The sequence below is a fragment of the Symphodus melops genome, assembly GCF_947650265.1.
Source record: "Symphodus melops genome assembly, chromosome: 9".
NCBI classification, from domain to species: Eukaryota; Metazoa; Chordata; class Actinopteri; order Labriformes; family Labridae; genus Symphodus; species Symphodus melops.
In genome coordinates this window covers 15950278-15973570 of record NC_136699.1, presented here as the reverse complement: position 1 = coordinate 15973570, position 23293 = coordinate 15950278, and the positions used below count along the sequence as shown (strand labels likewise).

At 41.5% G+C, this 23293-nt stretch overlaps 1 protein-coding gene across 1 annotated transcript in view; it reads right to left on the bottom strand.

Annotated features, from left to right (window-relative positions):
- Positions 1–1211: 1211 nt before the first annotated feature.
- nexmifb (neurite extension and migration factor b) overlaps positions 1212–23293 on the bottom strand; it is a 51603-nt gene continuing 29521 nt past the window's right edge. Inside the window, exons 2-4 of the mRNA XM_079352142.1 lie at positions 14313–14440; positions 4514–8714; positions 1212–2194 (exon numbers count right to left, since the gene is read on the bottom strand). Of these exons, the coding sequence (XP_079208268.1) occupies positions 2092–2194; positions 4514–8714; positions 14313–14391 (4383 nt within the window). The 5' untranslated portion in view covers positions 14392–14440 and the 3' untranslated portion in view covers positions 1212–2091. The remainder of the gene's footprint in view (positions 2195–4513; positions 8715–14312; positions 14441–23293) is intronic.

Here is a 23293-nt window from a genome sequence, read left to right as displayed (position 1 = left end):
TTTTATAGATGGGGACTTCTCTTCCACCTATGCCCTGATTGGTGGAACCATGGGTGCTTCTATTACTTTTTTTACCCTTTTTATTTACTTATAACTGTTTATAATGTTTTTGTAGATCTCCTTCTCTATATGTTATTTATTGTTCCATTTGCCTGGTAGTCTCTTTGTCATGATGGATGTTGATCTTACTGGCTGCAAAGAAATCTACATACGAGTATAAATAAAGTAACCTAAATAGCTAAATATTGTGTTTGGGTAGGTCTCCTTAACAAGTGTGCCAGCAAAAAAAGAAAAAAAAACATGTATAATTGCGAGTTAGCTTTTCTTGTGATCAGATGTCAAAGCCTTCATTAGAAAATGTGCAGAAATAGGGATGCTTATTCTTTTATAATGTCATGTAATGTCTTGTAGTCCTGTCTGTAATGATCAAAAACAACAATCACACACAAACAATTACTATAATAACAAACTCCTGTGCTAATGAAAAAGTCTATGGTTGTCTTTACAGTAAACACACACTGACACAACAACTAGGATCTCATTTAATAACCACAGAAGTACCTGATAAGTTGCATTAGACATTCTGTCCTATAATTTGCTCACTCTCTTGTCTGCTATGGGTGACTAAAGAACAAACATAATGCTAATACCACCTGACAATTTTGGAGGCATACATCACAGGATCTGTTTATGGTGTGAGACAGTATCTCCAGCTCCAATTAAGCATGCCAGAATGAGTTGCAGTGCAGACCACAGCGGCCTAGCTCAGAGTTATGGATGAGCAGTCACTCTAGCGATGCCTGACCCTGTGTGCTAATTAGATATGACATTAAAATAACATGAGCCAGAGGCAGACTTGTGCAGAAATTAAAAAGGTGTTTGGTGGAAGAATATTTCCATGTAACAAATAGAGCCTAACTTGAATAAGGTTTGCACTAATCTTACACACTTTGTGCTGAGAACAAATTTAATATACAGCCTATTGCCATTATTATAGTACCGACAATATGGGTGAACAGATGGATGAGAGTATATTTTTGACAGGTATGTTAGTATCTCGTCATTTTTGACATCTCTGCATCTGAATTTGAAATGGGCTGGATATGTTTGGTGAAAAATAAATAGTGATGGTTATGTTGTTGTTTTTATTGAAGTATTCGGCTACAGCAAAGGGTGGGAGGTAAAAACACAACCCAGCTCTCTTCAGAAAGCAGCATTCAAAATCTTATTTTAATTTGTATATTTACTCCATAAACATTATTACAAAACTCAGCAAGTTACCAATATTACATTGTCACCGTACAGGCTTGATCACAAATATTTAAAACCTTTGCAACAGTTACAACAAAACAAAAAAACAAAATAATACTCAAATAATTTACATGAAAATCTATAAAACAGCAAATTGTTCACAAATTATATTTTTTCCAAGTTTTCATTTTTTTTCTTTGCTTATTTGTGTTTTCACAGTAACACAACACTCTCACAACAAGATCATGGTCTTATTACAAAACTCCCAACAAAATGTAAATAGTTCTAGTTTTCTGTTGATACTTTCATATTTTGGTTTTTAAAACCAGAAACTCGTCATTTTATATCCTTTCCACTGCCCACAGAGGCGCTTAAAAGGTTACTCACACACACAAATACTTCACAGCACTTTCTAAGAAAAATATACACTTACAAAATATGTTACAAATTGGCACACAAAAAATATACAAGATTTTGTAGTGTCAAGAGTTCATTAAGATTCCTTCTTGTAACAACTCTAGACAGTATATATAAAGCTCGGTAATCTTTTAATTAAAAGAGCAAAAGTAATTCCAATCAATGTCAAAGAATCATGAAGTGAATACATCAAACATAACATTATAATATACATTCATAAAGAGGGTTAGGTACCTACTCTACTTTGCATTTCTTTTTTTAAATCTGGGTAAACAAACAAACATAATCAAAAAAATTAAAATAAACAATTGTCTGCTTTCTTAGCACCATTAACATGAGGCAGCTCAACAGTGGCACATTTTTTTTTTTTTACCAAAACAAAAGAGAGAATAAAATTAAAAACTATGAACTCAGAAAGTACATTCAATTTGACAATAGGCAGAAATGAGAGAAGGCAGACTTAATGGGCTTGCAGCCCATGTGGAGCTTCCCATCAGCAGCTTGTCTTGGTCCTAACCCTGATACACTGGAGAAAAGAAACAAAGGATCATGGCAGAGAGGAGAGAAAAAAGGAGATAGAAAAATTGATTATGATTCTTGCCATATGCAAGCAATTAATTACCATCACCTGTGCGTCACATTTACCGTATGCAGTGTGGCAAGGCCTTTTTTTTTAACATCAAGCCTTTCTTGTATCCACATATTTCTGAGCAGTCTAACTGCTGTGTTTAAAATTATACTTCATTTTCAAAACAGAAACAAATTATAGTCCAATACTACCAATACTAATTACTAACTGTGAAAGAATAAATGTTGTAGGAGAGGCTCTGTGTTCTCCTTAACGTCATTTAGTATATATAATCAAAACATTTCTATGTAGTCTATCAAACGTGATTGTATGCTTCATTTCAAGGTGAATGTTAAAGGATAGTGAGGCAGTGAATGAGCCCAAACAATATACAGGGTCATATAGCACCACTTCCTTTTTAATTTGTGCCTTTACTTGGCCTTGATTTTCAGTTGACGATATTTTCTGACAAAATACTTCCCCCTTCCAAACTAAGGTGATATTTTAAGTCAATGTGTAAATAAAAGTGCTTTCAGAAGAAAGAAGTTCAATTTTAATATAATATATAAAAAAGAAAAAAAGAAAAACAAAATCATAACAATGAGAAAAATTCACCATTGGTGCAACTTATAAAAAGATGGCAGTTTTAAGTAATTACATGATGATGTCAAGAATAATAACTGTTTAAATTACCATTTCAGGTAAGATATGAGTAAGATTCCCAAGTGGAGCAAACGCAAAGACATGCTTTCCTTCATTTACAAGATTACTAATTTGATGTTTACTGAAAACTGCTTTCACATTCACATTTAGTCTAACTGCAAAAATGTCCTGTCCATTCACGACTGATGTGTGCATCAGAATCTCTATGAGTAATAAACTGCCTTGATTATTCAGTAAAAAAACAGCTATTCAGAGTGGAACAGCCCCGACTGACGTATAAATTCCTTGCTTACCCTTAAACATCTGCACTACTCATTCCCTGGTCCAGAAAAGCTTATTTGAGCCTCTCGTTTTCATCTTCATCCTCTGCTGTAGCCTTCAGAACAGATCTCCCCTTTGCCTCTCTTTTGTTGCTTCTCAGTGCCAGGCTTATATTGAGGTAAATTGAATTTGGCAAACAAGTGGGGGAAACAAGGAGAATTCAAAGTCTTTCTGATTTGGTTTAGTGAGTGGTGGTGTACCACTGCCAGCTGTTGGTGCCTTTCATCAGAGAAGAGAGAAAAGTCCCAAATAAAGATTTCCTGTGGTGGCAAATCTCTGTGAGGAGTCTCCAACCCGAGCAGCCAATACTCCAATGGATAGAAAAGAGGAACAGCCAATATTCACACAGATATAAGAGGTCATTTACACAGCATTGTTACTTTTGGCACATTGATTTTAAGATTATAATCATCTTTTTTTGCAAATATTGCATGTCCCTGTACAACAACATTGACAAAAATACTCTGAGGGTGAAGCTTTTATGAATTTGCAAGGCGTAAAAATGTCAATTTAGATTACCAGTTCCTCTAAACTCCAGAAGAAAAAGAAATGCTTGATAAAAGTAAATGAACAGTCATTCCAACTTGGAGGGGGGAAAAAAAGAAAACGTCTGATATGTCATCAATACAAAATGGTCCCATCTTGTGTGTTCAAGATGTCTTGAGCTTAAATAGGGCTCATTAATTGTAGGTTTCCCTCTTGAAATGAGCCAGGCAGTGTATGAAGGACAGCAACAACAGGACATCCATATTCTGCATACAAAAACAGATGAGGAGGAGGGGTGCGTAGATGTCACTCAATGCTTTGTGTATATAGCTACATCTTTAGGGAAAGGGGTAATAAATACATTAATCTGGGGAGAGCTAGTTCTGCTGAGAAAATACAAAAAACAAAGTTCCTCAAAAAGGCGACAGAACTGTTTTCAAGGCTTAATCTTTTTTTTTTTTTCAGACAAAAGTAAAACAAAACTGACTATAAGAAGAACAAACAAGGCAGAAACAACAAAAGCAAGAAAAATGCAGCCATGGTCGTTTCAAATCTCAATCAAGCTTGACACAATCACTCAATAGGTAGTTTGCAAAGTACAAGAAGTTTTTCATGCAGATATTAATTTCCTCCTGGGGGCAGTGGGGTAAAAGGAAGTGGGAGTAGTCGGGGGGTGGGGGGAGGGAGGGCGAAGTACTCATGCAGCTCTGGCATAGCGTCAGTGTGGGTATGCTTAGGAGGGGTGCTGAGCAGGTAGTTGGGAATAGTGAGAAGGGGGTGCAACAGCAGCTGATAACAAAATATTACCTCAGTTTTTCAAAAGAGGTCATCAGTGCTAAGTCCTTATTTGGGTCCCTTTCGGCTCGCTTCCCCTTCAGTGTCTCAATCCGAGGGAACTTTGCACTGGTCTTGTGGCGGTACAGCTTTTTGTGTGCAGGGCCAGGGTTAATAAAGTTGGGTTTGTCAAACATGTTACAGCCCAGAGCGAGTTGGGGGAATAAGGGATGAGAAGCATTAAATTTGGCCTGGTTTTTCCCTCCCTTTCCCCCTGCCTTTCTTCCTCTCCCGGCCCCTGTAAGCGTGGCTCCTTTTTTCTTCAGGTCAGCCTCTGTGCCTGCCAAGATTTTGAGGGTCTTTAGGTTGAGACTATTGGCCTCAGAGGGCATGCAGGCCTCAGACATTGGATTCCACAGAGGCTCAATGGAGGCCATCATGAACCGTTGGACCTCAGCCATGCCAGAGACAATGTTGGACAGAATATTGGAAGGCTCTTCAAATTCTCTCTGGTCGTCTCCAACCAGGCTGTTGCTCTCTGACCAGCCGGTGCCAGACCACTCACCAGTGCTACTACTGTCAGTCAGACCTGTGCCACAACCACCTGCTTGGTTCTTTGCTGCCTTACCCTCCAACATGGCCTTTATCTTTTTGGTGGAACGAGAGTTCTGTTTGGGGGTTTTGACCTTTTCTGACTTAGCAGCTCTGGGAGCCCGGACTTTCTTCGGGCCCTGTCCTGCAGCTGTTTGTTTGCAATTGCCTTTCCTCTTCGACTTAATGTTCTTTGCACCAGCCAAAGTTTCACCGGTCTGTTCATCAAATTCTGTAGCTCCGAGTTCCTTTTTATCTATAGTTAAAACATCTTGACTGTTGAAGTTGTGCAGTGGAAACTGGCTGTCTTCCACTGTATATGTATTTGTTGTGTGCTCTTGTTGCTGCATAACGTCACAGTTCCACTTTGCCTCCCTATCATTAACATCCTGGTACTCTCCAACGTTGCCGGGGATCTTCATCTCACGTCCCACCACTTGCGGGGACAGATTTGGGGTTTCAGGTGGGGAAAGCTCTGACAGTGACGAGTGTCTAAACTTGTCAGGTGTGAAGTTGGAAATGTCCAGCAGGTCTGAGGACTCCCTGAGGGGGGTAAGGGCATCCACACTCTGCTGAATCACCACTTTAGGACTGCAATGAGCTAAGAAGCTGTCTCGGCCCTCCTCCTCGCCCTCTCGCTCACAAGACTTGAGGCTGAGGGAGCTGTAATTGCTGGAGGAGGCTGACAGAGAACCCACTGAGTCATAGCTGATGAGCCTGCCATTGTCTGTACACAGGGACCCTCTCTGGTATTGCACCTGGCCCTCCACACAAGCAGCCTGACACACTTGCAGATCTGCCCCAGGCTGCAGCCCAGGCTCAGTCAGGTAGTTCTTATCATAAAGCAGCCTGTCAGCCTCAGGGCTCAGCTGGCTGTAGTTAGACACTGGCATGTTGTCATTCAAGGGCACTGTAGCTGGGAAGTTGTTGGGTAAGATGGGAGTCTCAGGGGTCTCAGGCCCAAAGCTCTGGCTGTGACTTGGGCAGAGCTGTGGGTGCCACATAGTGGGGAAGTTGGGGCAGTTCTGGGGAGATTGTTGTAGCTCTGACTCAGAGGGAGGGGAGAGGACACAGCTCTGAGCAAGCTGCAGAGAAGAAAACTGTTTCTCCTCTAGGGATAGCCCCAGTGGATACTGCTGCCTAGAGGGCTGCTGGGGGAAATAAGGGATAGTTGCTCCACTGGAGGAGTCTGTAGCATCTAACAGGGTCTGCAGGTAGCCCCCAGGGATTACAGGGACGCCCGCCTCCACCTCCTCCTCGGAGGAAGCTTTGTCAGGAGAGCAGTTGGATGAAACAAAGGGAAATTTCTCCTCAGATGCGTGAGCTGTGGTGGCATTGTCAGAGAAATGGGGTTTGACTGTGGTTGAGCTAATGCCTGCCTCTTCTAACTCAGCAGTAAGGTCCTCAATCTGTGCCGCAGCGACACAGGCATCTGTTTCATTTGTCACACTCCTCCCCTCCTCTCCTTCTGCCTCTTTCATTTTCTTGCTCCTCAGCCTGGCTTCGCTTTTGAATTTCCTTATCCTGACTGTTTTATTTCCTCCCAATCGCCTCCCCTCCCTCTCCTCCCTCTCCTGGGAGCGGCTCTTGGCTGTGACTGTGTGCATGATGGAGTTTGTGTCTAATGTCACTGGGAGGCCTGGGGCTGCTGTTATTTCTGCTACCATGGGGGTGGCCTCTTCTTTACTGACACCTCTCTGGCCCTGATCAGAGAGAGGGGAGCCCTGTGCTGTTGCTGATTGCTCCACAGTGTGAATCCTCTGAACCTTAAGCCTGTTTGCTATCTTGTATTTTCTTTTTGGATGACTAGAGTTAAAAGGACGATGGTGGCGTCCGTTTAGATGAACGCCGCGTTGTTGTTTATCTCTGGCAGCCAGCTTAAGCTGTTCCTGTCTTTCTCTTTGCCTCTCCTGCCAGAAATCCTTCAGAGGAGCCAGTCTCTCATATTTGCTTACTGTTTCGGTGTTTAAACTCACAGTAGCATCCACAGGTTCCAACCTGCCCAGTTTCACTGACATATATCTCTCTCCTTTAAACCTGTTGATGATGATGTACTTGATTACCACTGGTGGCTCTTTCCGACATGATTTCCGACGCTTTTTAGGACACCAGTCTACATCCTCTTCCTCTTTTTGACCAGAAGGAACTTTCTCTTTTTTCTCTGCGTTCTTCTCACTTTCAAGCGAATCAACATCATATAAGTAATCGTCACTGTATCGAACCTTTCTTTTGGAGCGCAAACCATAGTTGAGAGGGTTAGATGGGCTGAGCAATCTTTTTGAGTGGCCCTTCTTAAATCTGCCTTCTTGCAGAGTGTCTGAGGAGGAGCCAGTGCAGGAACTGTCATCACTGAATTCCCCTGACTCCTCTGTTGAATTGAAGTCCATTAGGTAGCTGACTTTGGGTGTGGACATGGGTGACCCTTGGGAACAATCAAGGGGGCTCTTGCCACTGCAGTCCCCCACCTTTTCTTCCTGTTCTGTCTCCAGTATTAGCTCATTAGTTTTGGACTGAACATCCTCAACACTCCTCCTCAAGACTGCTGCTCCCTCCTCTTTCTTGGCACAGTTGGCCAGGACACTCGGGAAGAAGTTAAACTGTGTCTCTTCCTGGAGCACATTAGTTTTTTCCCTCATGTTGTCCTGGAAAGATTCGTAACGAATCTTCAGGGAACAGACATCACTACTTAAAGTTGAGTCATCGTCTTCATCATCAAAGAGATTGTCAACATCTTCCTCAGAGAAGAGATTGACTGACAGTTCATTCTTCGAACACAGGTCCAGAAGTTCCATTTTACTCTCGCTAATGAAGGATTCGAAGTAGCCCCAGTCCTGGCTGGCATTGGCCAACAGAACCTCCTCTCCACTTACTTTGTCCAATAACAGTCCCTCATACAGGTTTTTAGCTGTCGCATCGTCCTCAGGGTCCTCGCAGTCCTCCGTTGTTTTGTTTTCATCCTCTCTCTTGCCCTCACCTGGGGCCTTCGGCAGAGGAAAGTTAAGTAGCTGGTCAGAGAGGAGCTGTTCACCATAATGACTCACTGCCTCCCCCGCATGGCTCAGGCACTGAATGCTGATATCGTTGATGTCAGAGAAGTCTTCTCTGCTCACATCTCCTATCCTAACACTTAACCCAGTCTCTGTGTCATGGTTGGTGTTTGGGTCGTGGGGTGGGTTCTGGATGGAATTAGGGTCAGTAGCATCCCGAGTCTCGATGAAGCAGCCGAGGCAGGTGGGTGTTGGCTGAAGAAGACACTCATCCGTCAGGGCAGACACTGTGCCAGGCTCCATCATTGTGGTTGACAGAGGGAGTGCAACAGGCAGCAGAAGAGACGTTTTTTGGGTTTCTCCTTTTGGGCCCCAAGAGCTTACAGCTTCAGTGGGAAGTGATGTGGGAGCAGGGGTGTGGTGAAGCTGGGGGACTACAGTCGGCGCATCATCAGTGGGAGGACAAGGGGTCGCTGTTAGACTCAAAGAGGAGTCAGTGTCAAGGGGAACAGAGAGTGTTGGTGATGTGGGCGTGGTCCTCTGGTGAGTTTGACAGGCTTGCTGTGAAGTCTCTGCGGCAGGAGGAGATGAGGATGGAGGGAGAGCGGCACCAACAAGCCCGCACAGACTCAGTTCACCACTCTGCTCACATATTCCTGCAGGGGAAAAAAATAAAAAGGATTTCAGCTCTTTCAACTCATCTGAAGGTAAATGACATTTCTTCTGTGTGTCTGAACTGCAATTAGTGTAAATCAATCCCCCAGGGTTTGATATGTCATTTAGTAATAGCAGCCCTTAACAGTTTGGGTACTCACTTCAATAAGATGTTTAAACATTGGCAAACTTAGTCAGGACAACTTCTTTTCTGCACTTGCTGGTCTAATGTTAAGTAAAGAGAAGCCAGATATAACAGAACCACAAATGATCAGAACAAATAAAAAACGAAGAAGATGGTTCACAAAATGGGTCACCTATTTTATGTGAAGTAAACAGTATGGCATAATTGAAAGTGACAAAGAGCAGACAGAAATACAGTTCCTCTATTAGGTAAACCAAAGTGAGGGTTGTTGTTTCCCCATCACAATCTCACACATGGCAGTGTGAGGTTCTCAGAAACCAAAACAAAAAAATCTTTTAGAAGGACCTTGGAGAAAGTGTTATTGATCAACAAAATCTCTACAATTAGATCCATGTGTGTTTTGTTAGACAATAGTCTTTTCTGTTTGAATTCTGGTTACATTTCAGTCAAAGACAGAGAAAAGGAAAGACACTCTAAAATGTTAAATATTGCTGATGTAGCTGAAAAATCCCCTCCTTTCCAGGGACAACAATGAAAAACCAGGATGGTATGACTTTCTATCAACACGAGAACTGTAATATGAGATCAATTTAATGCAGTATTATTACAGTATCTCCCCCTCCCTTTAAGATGTCATCTATATAGAAGCAGATCCACCTTAGCACTAATGATTCCACAAAGCGAAACATTAACAATAGCACTAATGACTATATTGAAACTAGGTTTGGTGATTTTCTCCAGGTCGATTGTGACAATATCTTAATCAGTTGAAGACATCCATCTGATGAGCAACAATCAAAACCCACAGAAGCGGGCTTGTAGCAGCAGGCAGATAGCTTTGTTTGCTCTGCATAATTAGATGACAGCAGCGGAGGCAGGTACGTACACATGGGACACGACAGGCCCATATGTTGGAGACTGTATAACCAATATCAGCTACACCTGCCACCTTCTACATTCCCAAGCTGCTTCACATTTATTCTTTAAAATCACACCACAAAAAAATGAAATCGAAAAACAAACCACATCAATTATTGTTCTCCCAGAGGTTAACTAGTAACAGCCCCCATTTTAGAATAAATGCACCTAATCATTACTGAGGTATTAATACATGCTTGAGGGGAAGGCTGCTTAAATGACACTTTTCAATATAGCAGCACTGACGCTGAGTAAAATCTTTGAATGTTGGTATAATTTCAGAGTGATTTTACAAGGTAATGACACTTCTAAAAGCAGGTGTGTCTGTGTCTGTGGCCTGCAGACACACTGGAGGAACCACAATGCTTATTAACAGCATACAATGGCACCACTGTCCTTAATTAAGAAAACCTAAGGAGAAATATGTCCCTCTGGACTCATAAAAAACTGTTATACAGTAGAAGCATCTTGTCTGTGGCTGCAGGAGGATCACAGTGTCATACTTCAGCTCAGAGGTTATTTTAGCTCAAAGAAAGGAAAGGAATGATATAGCAAACACCTCAGTGACACATCCATCTGTGGAGTCTGGGTTAATATCCGTGGGTTTAATTGTAGTATTGTCAAAAAGCTCAGTCAGTAGAGCAGGTGCCACAAATACTGTACAGAAGCTATAGTCCTTGGCTCAGGTTCAACTCCTCTGCCATTTGTTAGATCCTGCTAGGGCTGAGCAAACCATCACAAAACCTGTTTTTTGTTTTGTTTTCTGACTCAGAGGGACATGTTGCAAACACAGGTATGTACGAGAGCAGATAAAAAATGTACAGAGTGTTTACTCTTAAAAACTTCATAACCATGACTGGAAAAGTGATGACGTATTTTTGTAGGCCAACCCGAAAGTAGCATCGCCATAGGTTCGTACGAGAATTCCCCTATGGGATTTTTGATTTTTGTATTAGATTTTGGATCATTCCAGAAAATAAGCTCTGTGGGGAACACGTTACTAATGCAGAGCTGCTTTGTTCAGTTGGAAAATCTTCACAGATAAACAACACTTTTATGAAATTTTAAGCCTTATTGCAGCTGAGAGATGCTAACATTATGCTACAAGCGATCTACACCGCGGTCGCTTCATCAATCTGTTCAGCAGTTTTTACAAGCTAGCGAAACCGTAGCTTAATAAGTTGTTTATTAACCTAATATTCCCTGTGTGATGACGTTTAATGTCTCCATGACAACCACTGTAGTCTCAATCAGCCTCTTGTTAGCAACCGCCTTTTTAAGTATGTGTCAAAACTTCAAAATTTACAAGTGGGGGAACAATACGTGGGGGAACAAAACGTCAAAATCTCCACTGAGTTTGAGGCGATAGACCTCATGGTACCTAAATGCTAACTTACTTACAGGTTTTAGGACTCATTCCTGTGGCACCCTATTTACATCTGTAGTGCATAGGCAGAAGGGATTTCATTTGGATTTATTTGAATCTAAACAGTGCCAATGCCTCAAATCTAATCTCTTTCATTAGCCCAGCAAAAAAGCAAAGCCTCAGATAGAGGGAAATTATGAAAACAGGGAGAAATTAACTTCCTTTATCCTCCCCTGCCCGCATGAAACCTAAGCTGCCACCTAATATTGCCAAAATATTGTACAAAATTACTGTGAAACATTAAACTCATACTGAAAAATATGTTTCCTCAGGGTTCATAATGGATTACCAATCTATCCAACCCAATGTCTGTATGTGCACGTACGGGAGAGAGAGTGTGCATGCATGGATGCATGTGAGCGAGTGTGTGCATGAGAGTGATAGAGTGTGAGTATTGGCTTGGGGGTATAGTGTTATCGAGAGGCCATCTGTCTCCAGCTGGACCATTAGCTCTTCAGCTGTTCAGAATGTGCCACAGATCAGTCAGTCAGACAGGTACACAAATACAGACGCACACTCACACACACATGGGGTCTCATAGTGATGATTGCAGATGACAAATCAAGTTTGACATTAGAGGTCAAAGTGGGATCAACAGACAGATACTCACAGATAAGGTAGCGTAATGTTACTACAACAAGTGAACTGGCAAATGTAAACAAGATGAACATCCAAAATACTTACTGCTGCCAGAATTCAATATGTAGCTAACAGAAAGAGCAGCTTCTACACTGGTAAAAACACTCTAAGATCATCACACAGTTGTAGTTTTTTCAGGATTGTTCTTGAATAGAAACCGATGCTGGATGTGACACAACTTGTGCAAGCTGGCATGGACTGTCACCACCGAGCATATGGAAGAACCCCGGCTGCTGGCAGGAGGTGGTGATCTTCTGATCTCAGCCCTGCCAAGCCCAGCCATGCTAGACAGCACCACCACCGCCAAACTAGACCAGACCAGACCAGACCAGTTAGCGCTCAGAGCTCTCAGAGTCTGGTCTACGTTTCGGGCCATAACATTCAGGGATTCATCCACCTGAGCAGCTCGAGCTGCTTTGTGCCAGGCGGCTCCACGGGGAGACAAGCCCATGCTGAGGGACATGGTCATGGACACGAAGAGAGAGAGAGAGAGAGAAAGAGAGAGAGAGGCAAGTTGGCGTCTGTGGCCTTATCTATTAGTGTGTCAGATGCCACACACACACACACAGGCACATGTGCATAGGCCCACAAACTGTTGTTTTTGTTTACTACCCACTATCAGTCACTTTAGTGGGATAAAAGCAATATTTTTTAAGAATACTTCAATATAAAGCATCTGTCCCTGATATTAACACAAAAAAAAACAGCCATGAGAAATTCTGTGTTGTTTTGTGGACAAAGCACAATTATTATATGAATGCTTATCCAGTGAAAGTGTGAGCCTAGTATTCTCAGAAGACAAATCTTGTGCTTCTTTTGAAACAGCTTAATTACAACTCAGTGCAAAGTTTCCAGAAAATGATGTTGACAAAGGCTTTATTTGTCTGCATGCTGTAAATTGTTTTGTTGGCAAAGTGACAGGCAACAGGAAAAACTTAAAATACAAATTTAATCTTGGTTGGGAATCAGTACTCTAGCTGATTGTTTTGATTATGTCTCTGTGTTATATAGAGGCATCAGTATTTTATTGAAGACTGTTTTATAACCATTTAATAGCAGTTGAACAAGAATCAAATGCATCTCTCCCTCTTCATGGCTAAGGAATAAAATAGCTACAATATCAAATAATTAAGTACAATTCAAATGAAAACAGCTGACATGGCCTTTTCCTTTTTCTAATGGTTTTCTGAAATCATTTCTCTCTCCCATCCCCCCTTTCCATCTCCTTGTGCCCCCTTTCTGCGCACTCTCCTCTCTGCTCCTTATCTTCTATAAGGAGGCTTTTACATTTGTTAAATGCAGAGCTAACCATTCTGCTGCTCCGCCACCTGGGGCGCCAACTCATCCCGCTGGTAGGCAAGACACAGAAGCCACTTGCTACCTATTGCTCCATCTTAACTATATGACATTTTGTGAATGGTGGGGGGAAAATCAATCCAGCTAGTACAGGATGTTCATAATAAGTGGTGAGTAACTGCAGCATGATTCATGGCTATCCTCCTCAGAGAGCTGCCCTATTCCTGCTCAATAGAGACGCGTTCACCCTTTTTTCTATCGCTCTTTTTCCTACACTTATTCTCCACTCTCTCCTTTTTCCACTTTTCCTCTGAAGGAACAGGTAAGAGCAAGGGATAATCTCTATGATTCAGTTCAGTGAGACCCCACTGAGCCTGCCCAGAGCTGAAACCATAACATAAATCGCATCTAAAGATCAAGGATGCTTACGAGGTAAGTATTTGTGGCTGAAATCGTCTTTTTTCAATCCAGACCTTGTATGACAGTCATTATAGTGGTGTACAATGAAGCCATATGGAAATACCTGCATTAACATCACTCCAATTTAGAATCAAGAGCACTGAAATGTTACAATCGCTAAAAGAGTGCTGTTACAACCAAAAACAAAAAATTAACAGATAGATCAGAAACAAATCATGCTGTACGCATACTCCCTTTTTTAGTTCATGCACATAAATTAGTGCAAATAAATTAATTAATTAACTCCTACATTCATACATTTTAGAAAAAAGGGTACATGTTATAAAACAGAGTTTTGGAAGCATCAGGAGAGAGGATTAAAAAAGGCATGAAGCTTCATTTCATGAGTCTTCTCCACTTTTCATTCAAACGTTCCATGTATCTCATCAAAGAGCTTTGAAACGAGGGTTGAAGGCTAATTTAAGAAACTAGTTTCATGGCATGTGCTTATACTAATTATCTTTTAAAATGTTTCATATCCGAGAGAACAGTTGTCATTTAACTTTCATTTATTCTTTTAAATGCTTGATTTTTCTTGAGAAAATTCAAATTTGCTGCTTTTAGATCAACAACTAGGTATCTGTAAATGTTCAAAGCAAAGTAGAAATTATAACAGGTTAAATTAAACTCTTTATGTGCATTTTCACGTTTAAAATAATTTAGTATTGTGTTAACAAGCTAGAAAACTTTGAGGAAAAAAAAGAGAATAGTTTTCACCTGTTTTCTCTGCACTTGCATTTTCTGGTTCTGAAGTCTTCACAATCAATGTGAGACTGCTGTCTGTTAACACATCCATCAATACGGCTCAACGTTTCACCTCCTACGCATCATTTTGACTGTCCCACCTGTTGAAAGAGAGAGGAAGAGAGAGAAACAGGACAGAAAAAAGAGAGAGAGAGAGCTGTTAGTACAAGGGAAATGTTTTAAGAGTGACTTCCATGGGTTATATCAGAACAAGATTTCATTACAACAACAAAAAAGAGCATGTCAAAAATAGTTCAATGCTCTCCTTCCCACGGGCAGAAACCTAAGAAAGCACTGGAGCACACTAATTACTTATGTCTTAAGGTGCAAAGGACTAACGTTTTGACGCATTGCATTGAGTCAAAAAAAAAAATTAAGTTACAGTTATTATAGAAAAAGCTGCAACAAGAGAGCGACATAAAAGGGAGCTCTGGGGCTGCACCAAAAATGTATTAATTTCTTCTCTTTGTCTCTGATTCGTGTCTAAGATTAACCTAAACTTTACCAACCAAGAAAGTAGACAAAGAATCACAGCTCACTATGGAAACGGTATGCAACACTATCCTATTTTAAGCTTCATTTAACATTTATGTCAGTTGTTAACCTATGCGAGTCTTGCATAGGCGGCTTTGAGCATATTTGTTTAGTCTAATTAGCCAATCCTACGATTCTATGTGCCTCAGTTGCAGGGGGAAAAAACAACCTGGCTCAAAGCGCACAGATGAAAGAGATGCGACTAAGGGGGTAAACTCAGGAAAGTGACATTACTTTTTGAACTGTAGCGAGTGATGGTGGAGGTTGGGAGAGACAGTGTTTGTATAACAGGATTCAGTGGTAGCACAAGAAAAGACATCAACGTAGAGAGAGAGAGAGGAGAGGCTGAAGCTTGTTGGCCTTTTTGAAAACAGGTGTGGTAGCAGAAAAAAAAAAAAGACATTAACATTAACTCTAATTCCTTGAAGAATAATCATGATTCAAGAGTCTGGGCTTGTAAATGATGAGTATTTGGTTCTGTGGCCTCCTGCCTGTCTTGTTTTCTCTTTACAGCTCCTGCAGTTCTCTTCTGGAGGAGCAGTGCTGCAGGATGACAAATGAGCCAGGGGAGGGGATCTAATAACATGATCTCCTCGTGGTGTGAAAACGGCTGCTGGGAGATTAAGACAGACGGCAGACAATAAGACAAAGGTAGTGTGCGGCTGACTACAAACAACTGCCTCCCCTTTCATGCTATTGCTTCTAAATGTCATTAGCTGTTCACTGACCTTAGGGAAACAGAGCTACCTGAAGGGAACCCCTGCTTCAGCTTACAGTTGCATTCACACCGGCTCAGTGGGTAATTATCTCATGAGCCATCGCATCGGCTCATGCATGCAGCAGGTACATGGACCCTGTAGGTAGACCCAGCCTCACAGAAAAACCCACTTACTCCTAAAGTGCACGTGGCATTTACTGAGCAAAGAGATGTTTTTCAGGTCATCGTGTATCAATTTGACATCCAGAGAAATTGAAATTCTTCCTCTGGCAATAAAAACATCTTTGGAAAAACTAGATGTGAAATTGGATATCCCATCCTGAACTGGCTGATCCCACACAAGCTGAGCACAGATATATCAATGCAACAAGACAACATGAAGCAGACGCATCAGACTAGACACAGGCTCTAGTCGCTGAGCAGCGAGTCTCCAGAATGGCACAGACAAAACACACAGTTGGAAACGCTGGTCAGGCTGCAGAGGTCCTGCAAGACCTCAACGCCTAGAGCTGCATATGGATGTGTTGCAGGGTCGCGTCTGTTTGCGTGTTTAAGCCCAACTGTACGTGTGGCTGGACAAAGCCCCAAGGCTGAGGATTCACAGCATCAGCATCCACTGCAGAAGCTGCTCATACAATCACACAGAAAACGAGGGAGAGATGGAGAGAGAAATTGAAAGCCAAGCATTTTACATACCCAACACCCCTCCTGCCAAAGCCTCAAATGTGTTTATTTTCCACATTATTCATGATTCTCCTGTATGTACCCCCCCCCCCCCCCCAATTCTGTCAGGACCTGACGAGAGGCCATTTCAGTAATGAAGACGGACTAACTGCAATAGAGAGTGCACATAAATTGGAACTACAGCCAACAAGCATGTCCAATTTGCCAAGCGGTTAAGCCTGATGTCTGGGTGCAAGCTTTAAGAGTGCTGCAGCAGCCGTCAACAGGTCTGTGCTGACCTGAGTCATCCAGCCACATCATTAATACTTCACAGAGGGCACCATCATTTAACTCTACTGCAGGAAACCACTCTTTAAACACCTCACATTAGAGCACGTAATCACTGTGCACTCATTTCTGCAGAATTGTGTGTAAGAGAGTATCCAGTGCTGCTGACCCCTCCTTTGTTCTAGCATGTGCGCTAAGGTTCAGAAACAGAAATAAAGACAAAGAGCAGAGAATAGGGAAAGCCAAACAGAATCATTACAATTTGATTTACACTTTCCAACCCCCCCCTTTCCCTCCTCCTAACAGCATGTGTTAATGTGCAAGCTGGATAACAAGATAAGAACATGTTTACCCGCTCTATATGGAACTTATCAGCACCACGATCTAATTCCTGCAAGCCTATTTCCAAGTCCCCGTTTCACTGCAGTTCACCTCCTTTCGATTGCATTTCTCCCCAATGAAGCTGCATCAAGAGGCATGGCTGGAGAGGGATCGTGTATAATTGCAGAAAATAGGAAGCCAGGTCCCACAGCAGCAGTATATGCAGGTACAAAGGGCCCATTGTCTCAGCAGAGGGACAGAGTCAGGGGCCAAGAAATAGATCCCCAACAGAGGAGCTCTCAGAGAGGGCAGAGTGCCACCGGGAACACTGATCCAAACAGACAGTGCTGAAATGGCGACTCCTCAATTCAGCACAGGTATACAGTTTCAGAGCAGGTTCACTGGCTTGCTGCACACAGGCTGAAGTAACGTGCATCACACGCAGCTTGTGGTAATACCTTTGAGCCTGCAGCACTCTGTGATGCGAGAACAGAGAAACATGAATTTAAAAAAAAAGGACACAAAAAACATTAAAACTACACACTGTTTTAACAGGCATACAAAAAACAGATATGGACACTTCTGCCCATTTTAAAGGCCGGAATTTGTGAATCCAGGATGAAATCTTTGATAAAAAAACATTATTACACAAAAAGAGGGTCAAGGCTCTTCCCTTTTTATATACCCAGGTTTAACCTCTGAATTTATTTTGTGCTTTTATTGTGAAATTGGTCAGAATTGTACACAGAGACAAGCTGCAGAAGTGTGGTTCTTCGATTGTGAAAGAACAGTCCACACACGCAGGCCTCAATTGTCCTACAGGACTGCATGATTCTTCAGTGTGCTGTTGTCTGTGTCCTGTACTATCAGAAGCGTCTGTTCCTTCTGTGTAGGAAAAGAAGCAGAAACTCTCTCATTTCCCCCCTGCCCTTTCTCTCTCTGTCTGTATCTTCCTAACAAACATGAGCATTGTCCTGTCGAAGGTCAACTGACCCCCTCACAATTGATGTCAGTGCTCTCATTCTCTGAGGGATCCTCACGTTGCGTACCCACGGAAGGCAAACAGATCTGGTTGAAATTGAAATCCCATTCATTCAACAATACATTCATTCTACAATTAACTGCTCAAAGCATGCTCTACTGTACAAGACGCGAAAAATACACCATGTACCACCTCGTAAGTTGTATTTTTCATTGAACACTGTGAATCACCTCATGTCTGACAATTGTTTTGCTTCAACATCCTACACCTCACACATATGTTCTCAGAGTTATGGAGTTAGGATTGGTTGTTTAGATTACAAAAAAAAAAAAAAAAAGCACAATATACATAAAATATAAACAGTTACATGAAATATTGGGATAAATCTCTCCTCACAAAAAAAGTTTAACTTTATTACTTTTGCTTCTTGGGGGTTAGTGAAACAAACTGTAGTTGAAAGACCTCATAAAACTGTTATGATGAACATGGTGAAAAGCAAACGCTAATTTATTTGTCCATCTGACACAACAACAGCATCTATTTGGAGATTTGTTGCTGGTCCATCTCACAATCTCTTTATCTCATTATCATAAATATTTAAGTGGATCTACGAGCTGCCCGACTTCAACTGCTATTTGCCAATATCAGTCCCCCCTTTTCATTATCATGATAGCTGCTAGTTGCTAACTGTATTCGCTATTAAAAAGATCAGTCTATTATCAAACCTTTATTGCTCCTAGTAATACCACATTGTTGACATCATTACTGGTACTGTAGTTATAAATCTGTCTTATCCACTGCTGTTGTTGTTTTTGCTAGGTTTGTCTCTACCCTTCTCATTTCTTCTTCATCTCCTGCTATCATCTGTAACCCCAACACAGTCTCAGCTGGTCAACACGAGTCTGGTTCTGTTCGAGGCCTCCGAAAGGACGTTTTTTTTCTTGCCACTCTGACTTTGCTAAATGTTGCTTAGTGCTCATGATGAAATAATGTAAATAATACAACAAAAGATCTGAATTTCTTTTTCAAAATTGTCTTCAGGTAACATATGTTATTAATTGGAACTAAAACACTGATTGAGATTGGTTGATTGATGATATATTTACTTTCATTTTAGTTATTTTTTATTTTCAACCAACTCTTGGAAAAAATACCTTGCTCTTTAATGACTTAAAGCGCTCTTAATTCACCAGGTAGTTGTCAAGTTCCTATCTCAGGGCTGTTTGGAGGTATGGATTAAAGTGTGTTTATCGAAGATGTTTTTAAAGTAGGAGAGACCCAACTAATCAAAAGGACTTAAGTGACAACAGCTTTAAAGATTGAATGCTCAGTGAAATAGTCCATCAGCTACTGGATGGGTATAGGGACTGTTGTAGATCTAAGCAAGGTTTCATAAATATGACATTTAACCATCTCTCCTCTACACGAAGCTCAGGTTAGCTTACCTTCCATAAAGATTATTTTCACTTTTGTGCAGCACTGGCACAAATCTCAATCATTTTTCTCGGCCATGCAAAAACAGAACAATAACATTCCTTGCGTTTCCATCAATGTAGATTCTTCTACATGTGTTTCTGCTGCTGTGCATCTCCGTCAGCTGTTTACTGCTGTATTTGTTCAAACATCCAGAGATACACTATCGTCAGATAATGATCGTCAATCATGGGCTGCTGAAGAGCCCTGGAAGCATCAGATAGGTGGAGATTTACTATGAATCGGGATTATGGAGCTTGATTTTTATCTGCACAGCACAACCTGCAGAGCCAGACCTGCACAATCGTCACCACTGTTACCTCTGAATCCATCTTTTTCTCAACAGACTCTACAGCCAACATTTCTTTGTTGTCCACAAAATAAAAAAAATATATATTTTATATGACTGACACACGAGGCAGTGAGCTAAGTCTTGGCTTTAGAGAGAAGTGTAATGAGCTCATCTGTGGTCATTTATATTTTAACCCATGTTTTTTAAAGTCTGTTTTTCTGTCTTAAACATATTAATATTTCCAATCTAATATTGTACATGGTACAAAAACAGTCTGTAATACCTGTCAAATTCATTACAGCCCACAAAAAAAATTATCTGAAATTCCATTGCTATCTAATGTGATAAATACTTTACTTTACTGAAGCTACGAGATGAAATCTATGTTACACTGTACTGAATTTCTTTGCAAACAGCTCTTTGTCTTCATAATGGTAGAATTTATGAAATACAGAAATACGATTTTTATGATATCTCCAAATTTCAAAACCATCAAGATCAAGTGTGCATCTTTTTTTTTCAATTGTAACACTTTATGCTTTAGACTTAAGAGAATTGTTTTCAAACATTTGAAAATTGTACATTCAATATAATATTAAAGCACAATTATTGCTGCTGCTGCTGCTGTTTAGAACAAAGATGGTTCGATAACCAGCACAGTGTATTGTTAATTAAATGTTTCTCATAAAGAAAGAAAAGGCAATTTAAACACAAGTAGAGAGCAGATTAAATTATTGTTAAATGTGTTACGTAAAGTTTTTGTTGCTGAAGAGACAACATCTAATAAACCAAGTTCCATGTTTAATGTAACAAACTCCCCACACAATATTAATACTTTAAATCTGCTACAAGTTAGATATGAACTTTTTTCTTCTTCTTTTGTCTTTTGTACAACCTGAGCTCTTCTACAGCATAAAGAAGAGCATGGGAGAGAGAGACTAGAGGAGAACGCAGAGGGAAGGTGAAGAGAGAGACAGTACATCACTGTCAGCCTCCAGAGACTGCTGCCGCCTCATTCAGAATCATACATGTACAGATCATCAGAATTGAAACAAGGCTTAAAACTAAAAACAAAGTTCTATAGTCCAAATGGGGATGTGGCCCAGCTGGTGAATGGCAGAGTGAAGAATAGCAATAAGGCAGGCAGTAGGCGAGGTGTTAAAAGTTGATTAGGTTGTTAAAGGTCACATAGTCAGGCCTCATCAGCTGTCCCAATGGAGCACGAGAAGCAGCTCAGGGCCTCAGCCTGCTGCTAATGAGACAGAAACAAAGGCATCCTCACTAACATATGGATATATCCTGCTCCTATGTACAGCAATCTTCTTATGGTCCATGAGCGGGCACACAAAGCACCTGGTTACTGTGACGACAGTAACAAAAAAAAAAACCCTTCTTGAGTTGCCAGAGGTTGCTGTAACGAGCCGCAGCGCACAAGAACAAACAGTACAGAGGACGACTGGCTGAGGCTAAATTATTTGATCACAGAATTTGGAAATGCATTACTGCAGTACACACACACACACACACACACACACACACACACACACACACACACACACACACACACACACACACACACACACACACACACACACACACACACACAGGAGCTAACACACCATAAACTTTCACATTACAGATACATTTGCTCATTTGAGAAAATCTATGTTTGGTCCACCCACTGCTCTTGGGGGGTCAGTCTTATGAAACGATTGCGTATTTAATGAGGCTCTGCGTGCAAGTTCACACACACACTCACATGTACACACACACACACACACACACACACTCACAAGCTCCAATACCCATAGTGCTTCCACTCAGAACAGTTAGAAAGATGTGATGTATGAACAACTAACTGCTGATAAATAAAGAAGATGCCCCCCCCCCCAAAAAAAATAAAAAAAAGTCAGAATTACCAATTATTACCAACTCTCCTGACTGATACCCAAAACAACTCGCACTCACATTTGCATGTCATGTACTAAACAGCCCTTACAAAACAGTGAAAAAAGGTCCACCACAGAGATGCAATTATCCCATTTCTATCAGGTGAATGTATTAGAGCTATGCTTCATTTGCTTTGCTGAATCTAAATCAGGCTGGGGGGATCGGGGCCCATTATGCGCAGTGATCAGTACTAATACAGTGACATAATGTCCTGCAGGTTTACACGCCTGCAAAGGCACTCTGTCAATGCCTGTTTCTGTCTGAACAATGCCTATCAGACGCATTAAGGGCTGAAGTGATCAATATTTTTTATTACCACCATTTTGTTCTACCTCGCACGTACGCTCCATAGTAATTGACATTTATGCAATATTTCAGGGCCACTGCCTCTTTTCTTCACGAGGGATTATTTAGTGAAGTGTGTGTCTGTGCTACTTGCCGTAAATGAACATTTGGATCAGTATTCGACAGATATGCCTCCAACTGTGCAGGAGTGCGTGTATGTACTAATTTGTGTGTGTGTGTGTGTTTAGGTTCTGTGTATGCTGTGTGCAGCCGCATGCACGTCTGCTCATGTAACAAGTTCAAGTTAGAGTCCCTCATAATGAGGAGCCCTTAAAGGTTAGGCAGGATCACTGGGAAAGGGTGTCGGCACAAGAACTGATGATGGTAGCTATGATGCTGTGCTCCGTGTCAGCCAATCACGCTAAAGAAGAATCATGTAGAGACATACAGTTATAATGTACTCATTTCAATTCAGCCTCTGTAAAAACAGACCTGCCTTCAGCAGAGATTACAAAATTACCCTCAATATTAGTGTTGGCTACAACTGCCATCAATGGCTAATCAATAGAGCAGTGCACCTTTGGGAAACATGTTCCATTAAGTCTGCAGGTCAATGTGTTTGCCAGCAGATAGCAGGGGTTGATTTTCTCTGACGCCTGTCCCCAGCCCTTTACCCAGCACGCTTTATTAGCAGCCCTGCTTGGACCAATTGATGTGTATCAGTGGTCACCCCTGGAGTCCCATCAGTCAGTGACTCTCTCCGAAGGCGCAGGGAGAGCGCACGTGAACTCTCACCTCTGCCCTCCGACCCAAGATGACCCTCAGTTAATTAGGTGTGTGTTTACCATACATCCGTTCCACTTGCTCCATCACTTCACTGTCTAAAAACAGAATCACATTCGCCAAACAGACACAAATACTATCACTGAGTTGTGACGCAGAGGTGGGCTAAATATTGAGCGAGATTTCTAACAGATGAAAAACTGCAGCCAGATTTCAAATATGTTATTGGATGATTTAAAGACACAGTGAATGTGCAGGTTTTTGTTTTTCTTACATCAGGGGTCATTTGTCATTTGGTTGATATTTCTTTTTTTTTTTTTCTTCTTCTTTTTTTTTGACACCAGCCTGCTCTGCAATCAGCACACACATGTCATCGCCACACGGACTGACAAACAAAATGTGAGAACACGCACGTTCCACAAGAGCTAGTAATTAATAATATGACCTCTGAATGCGGCACCTACAACAGCCCCCTTTCATCACAGCTACGCACACACACACACGCACACACACACACACACACACTAGAATAGAAGAGCTGCCTGTAGCTGCTGGAACCTGCCAATTATTCTGTACTTTACTGGACCCTCACTGCATCGGAGGTGTGATTGGAATAACAACCATCCTCCAAACCACGCAATTCTCCATTCCCTGTAGGGCAGTGC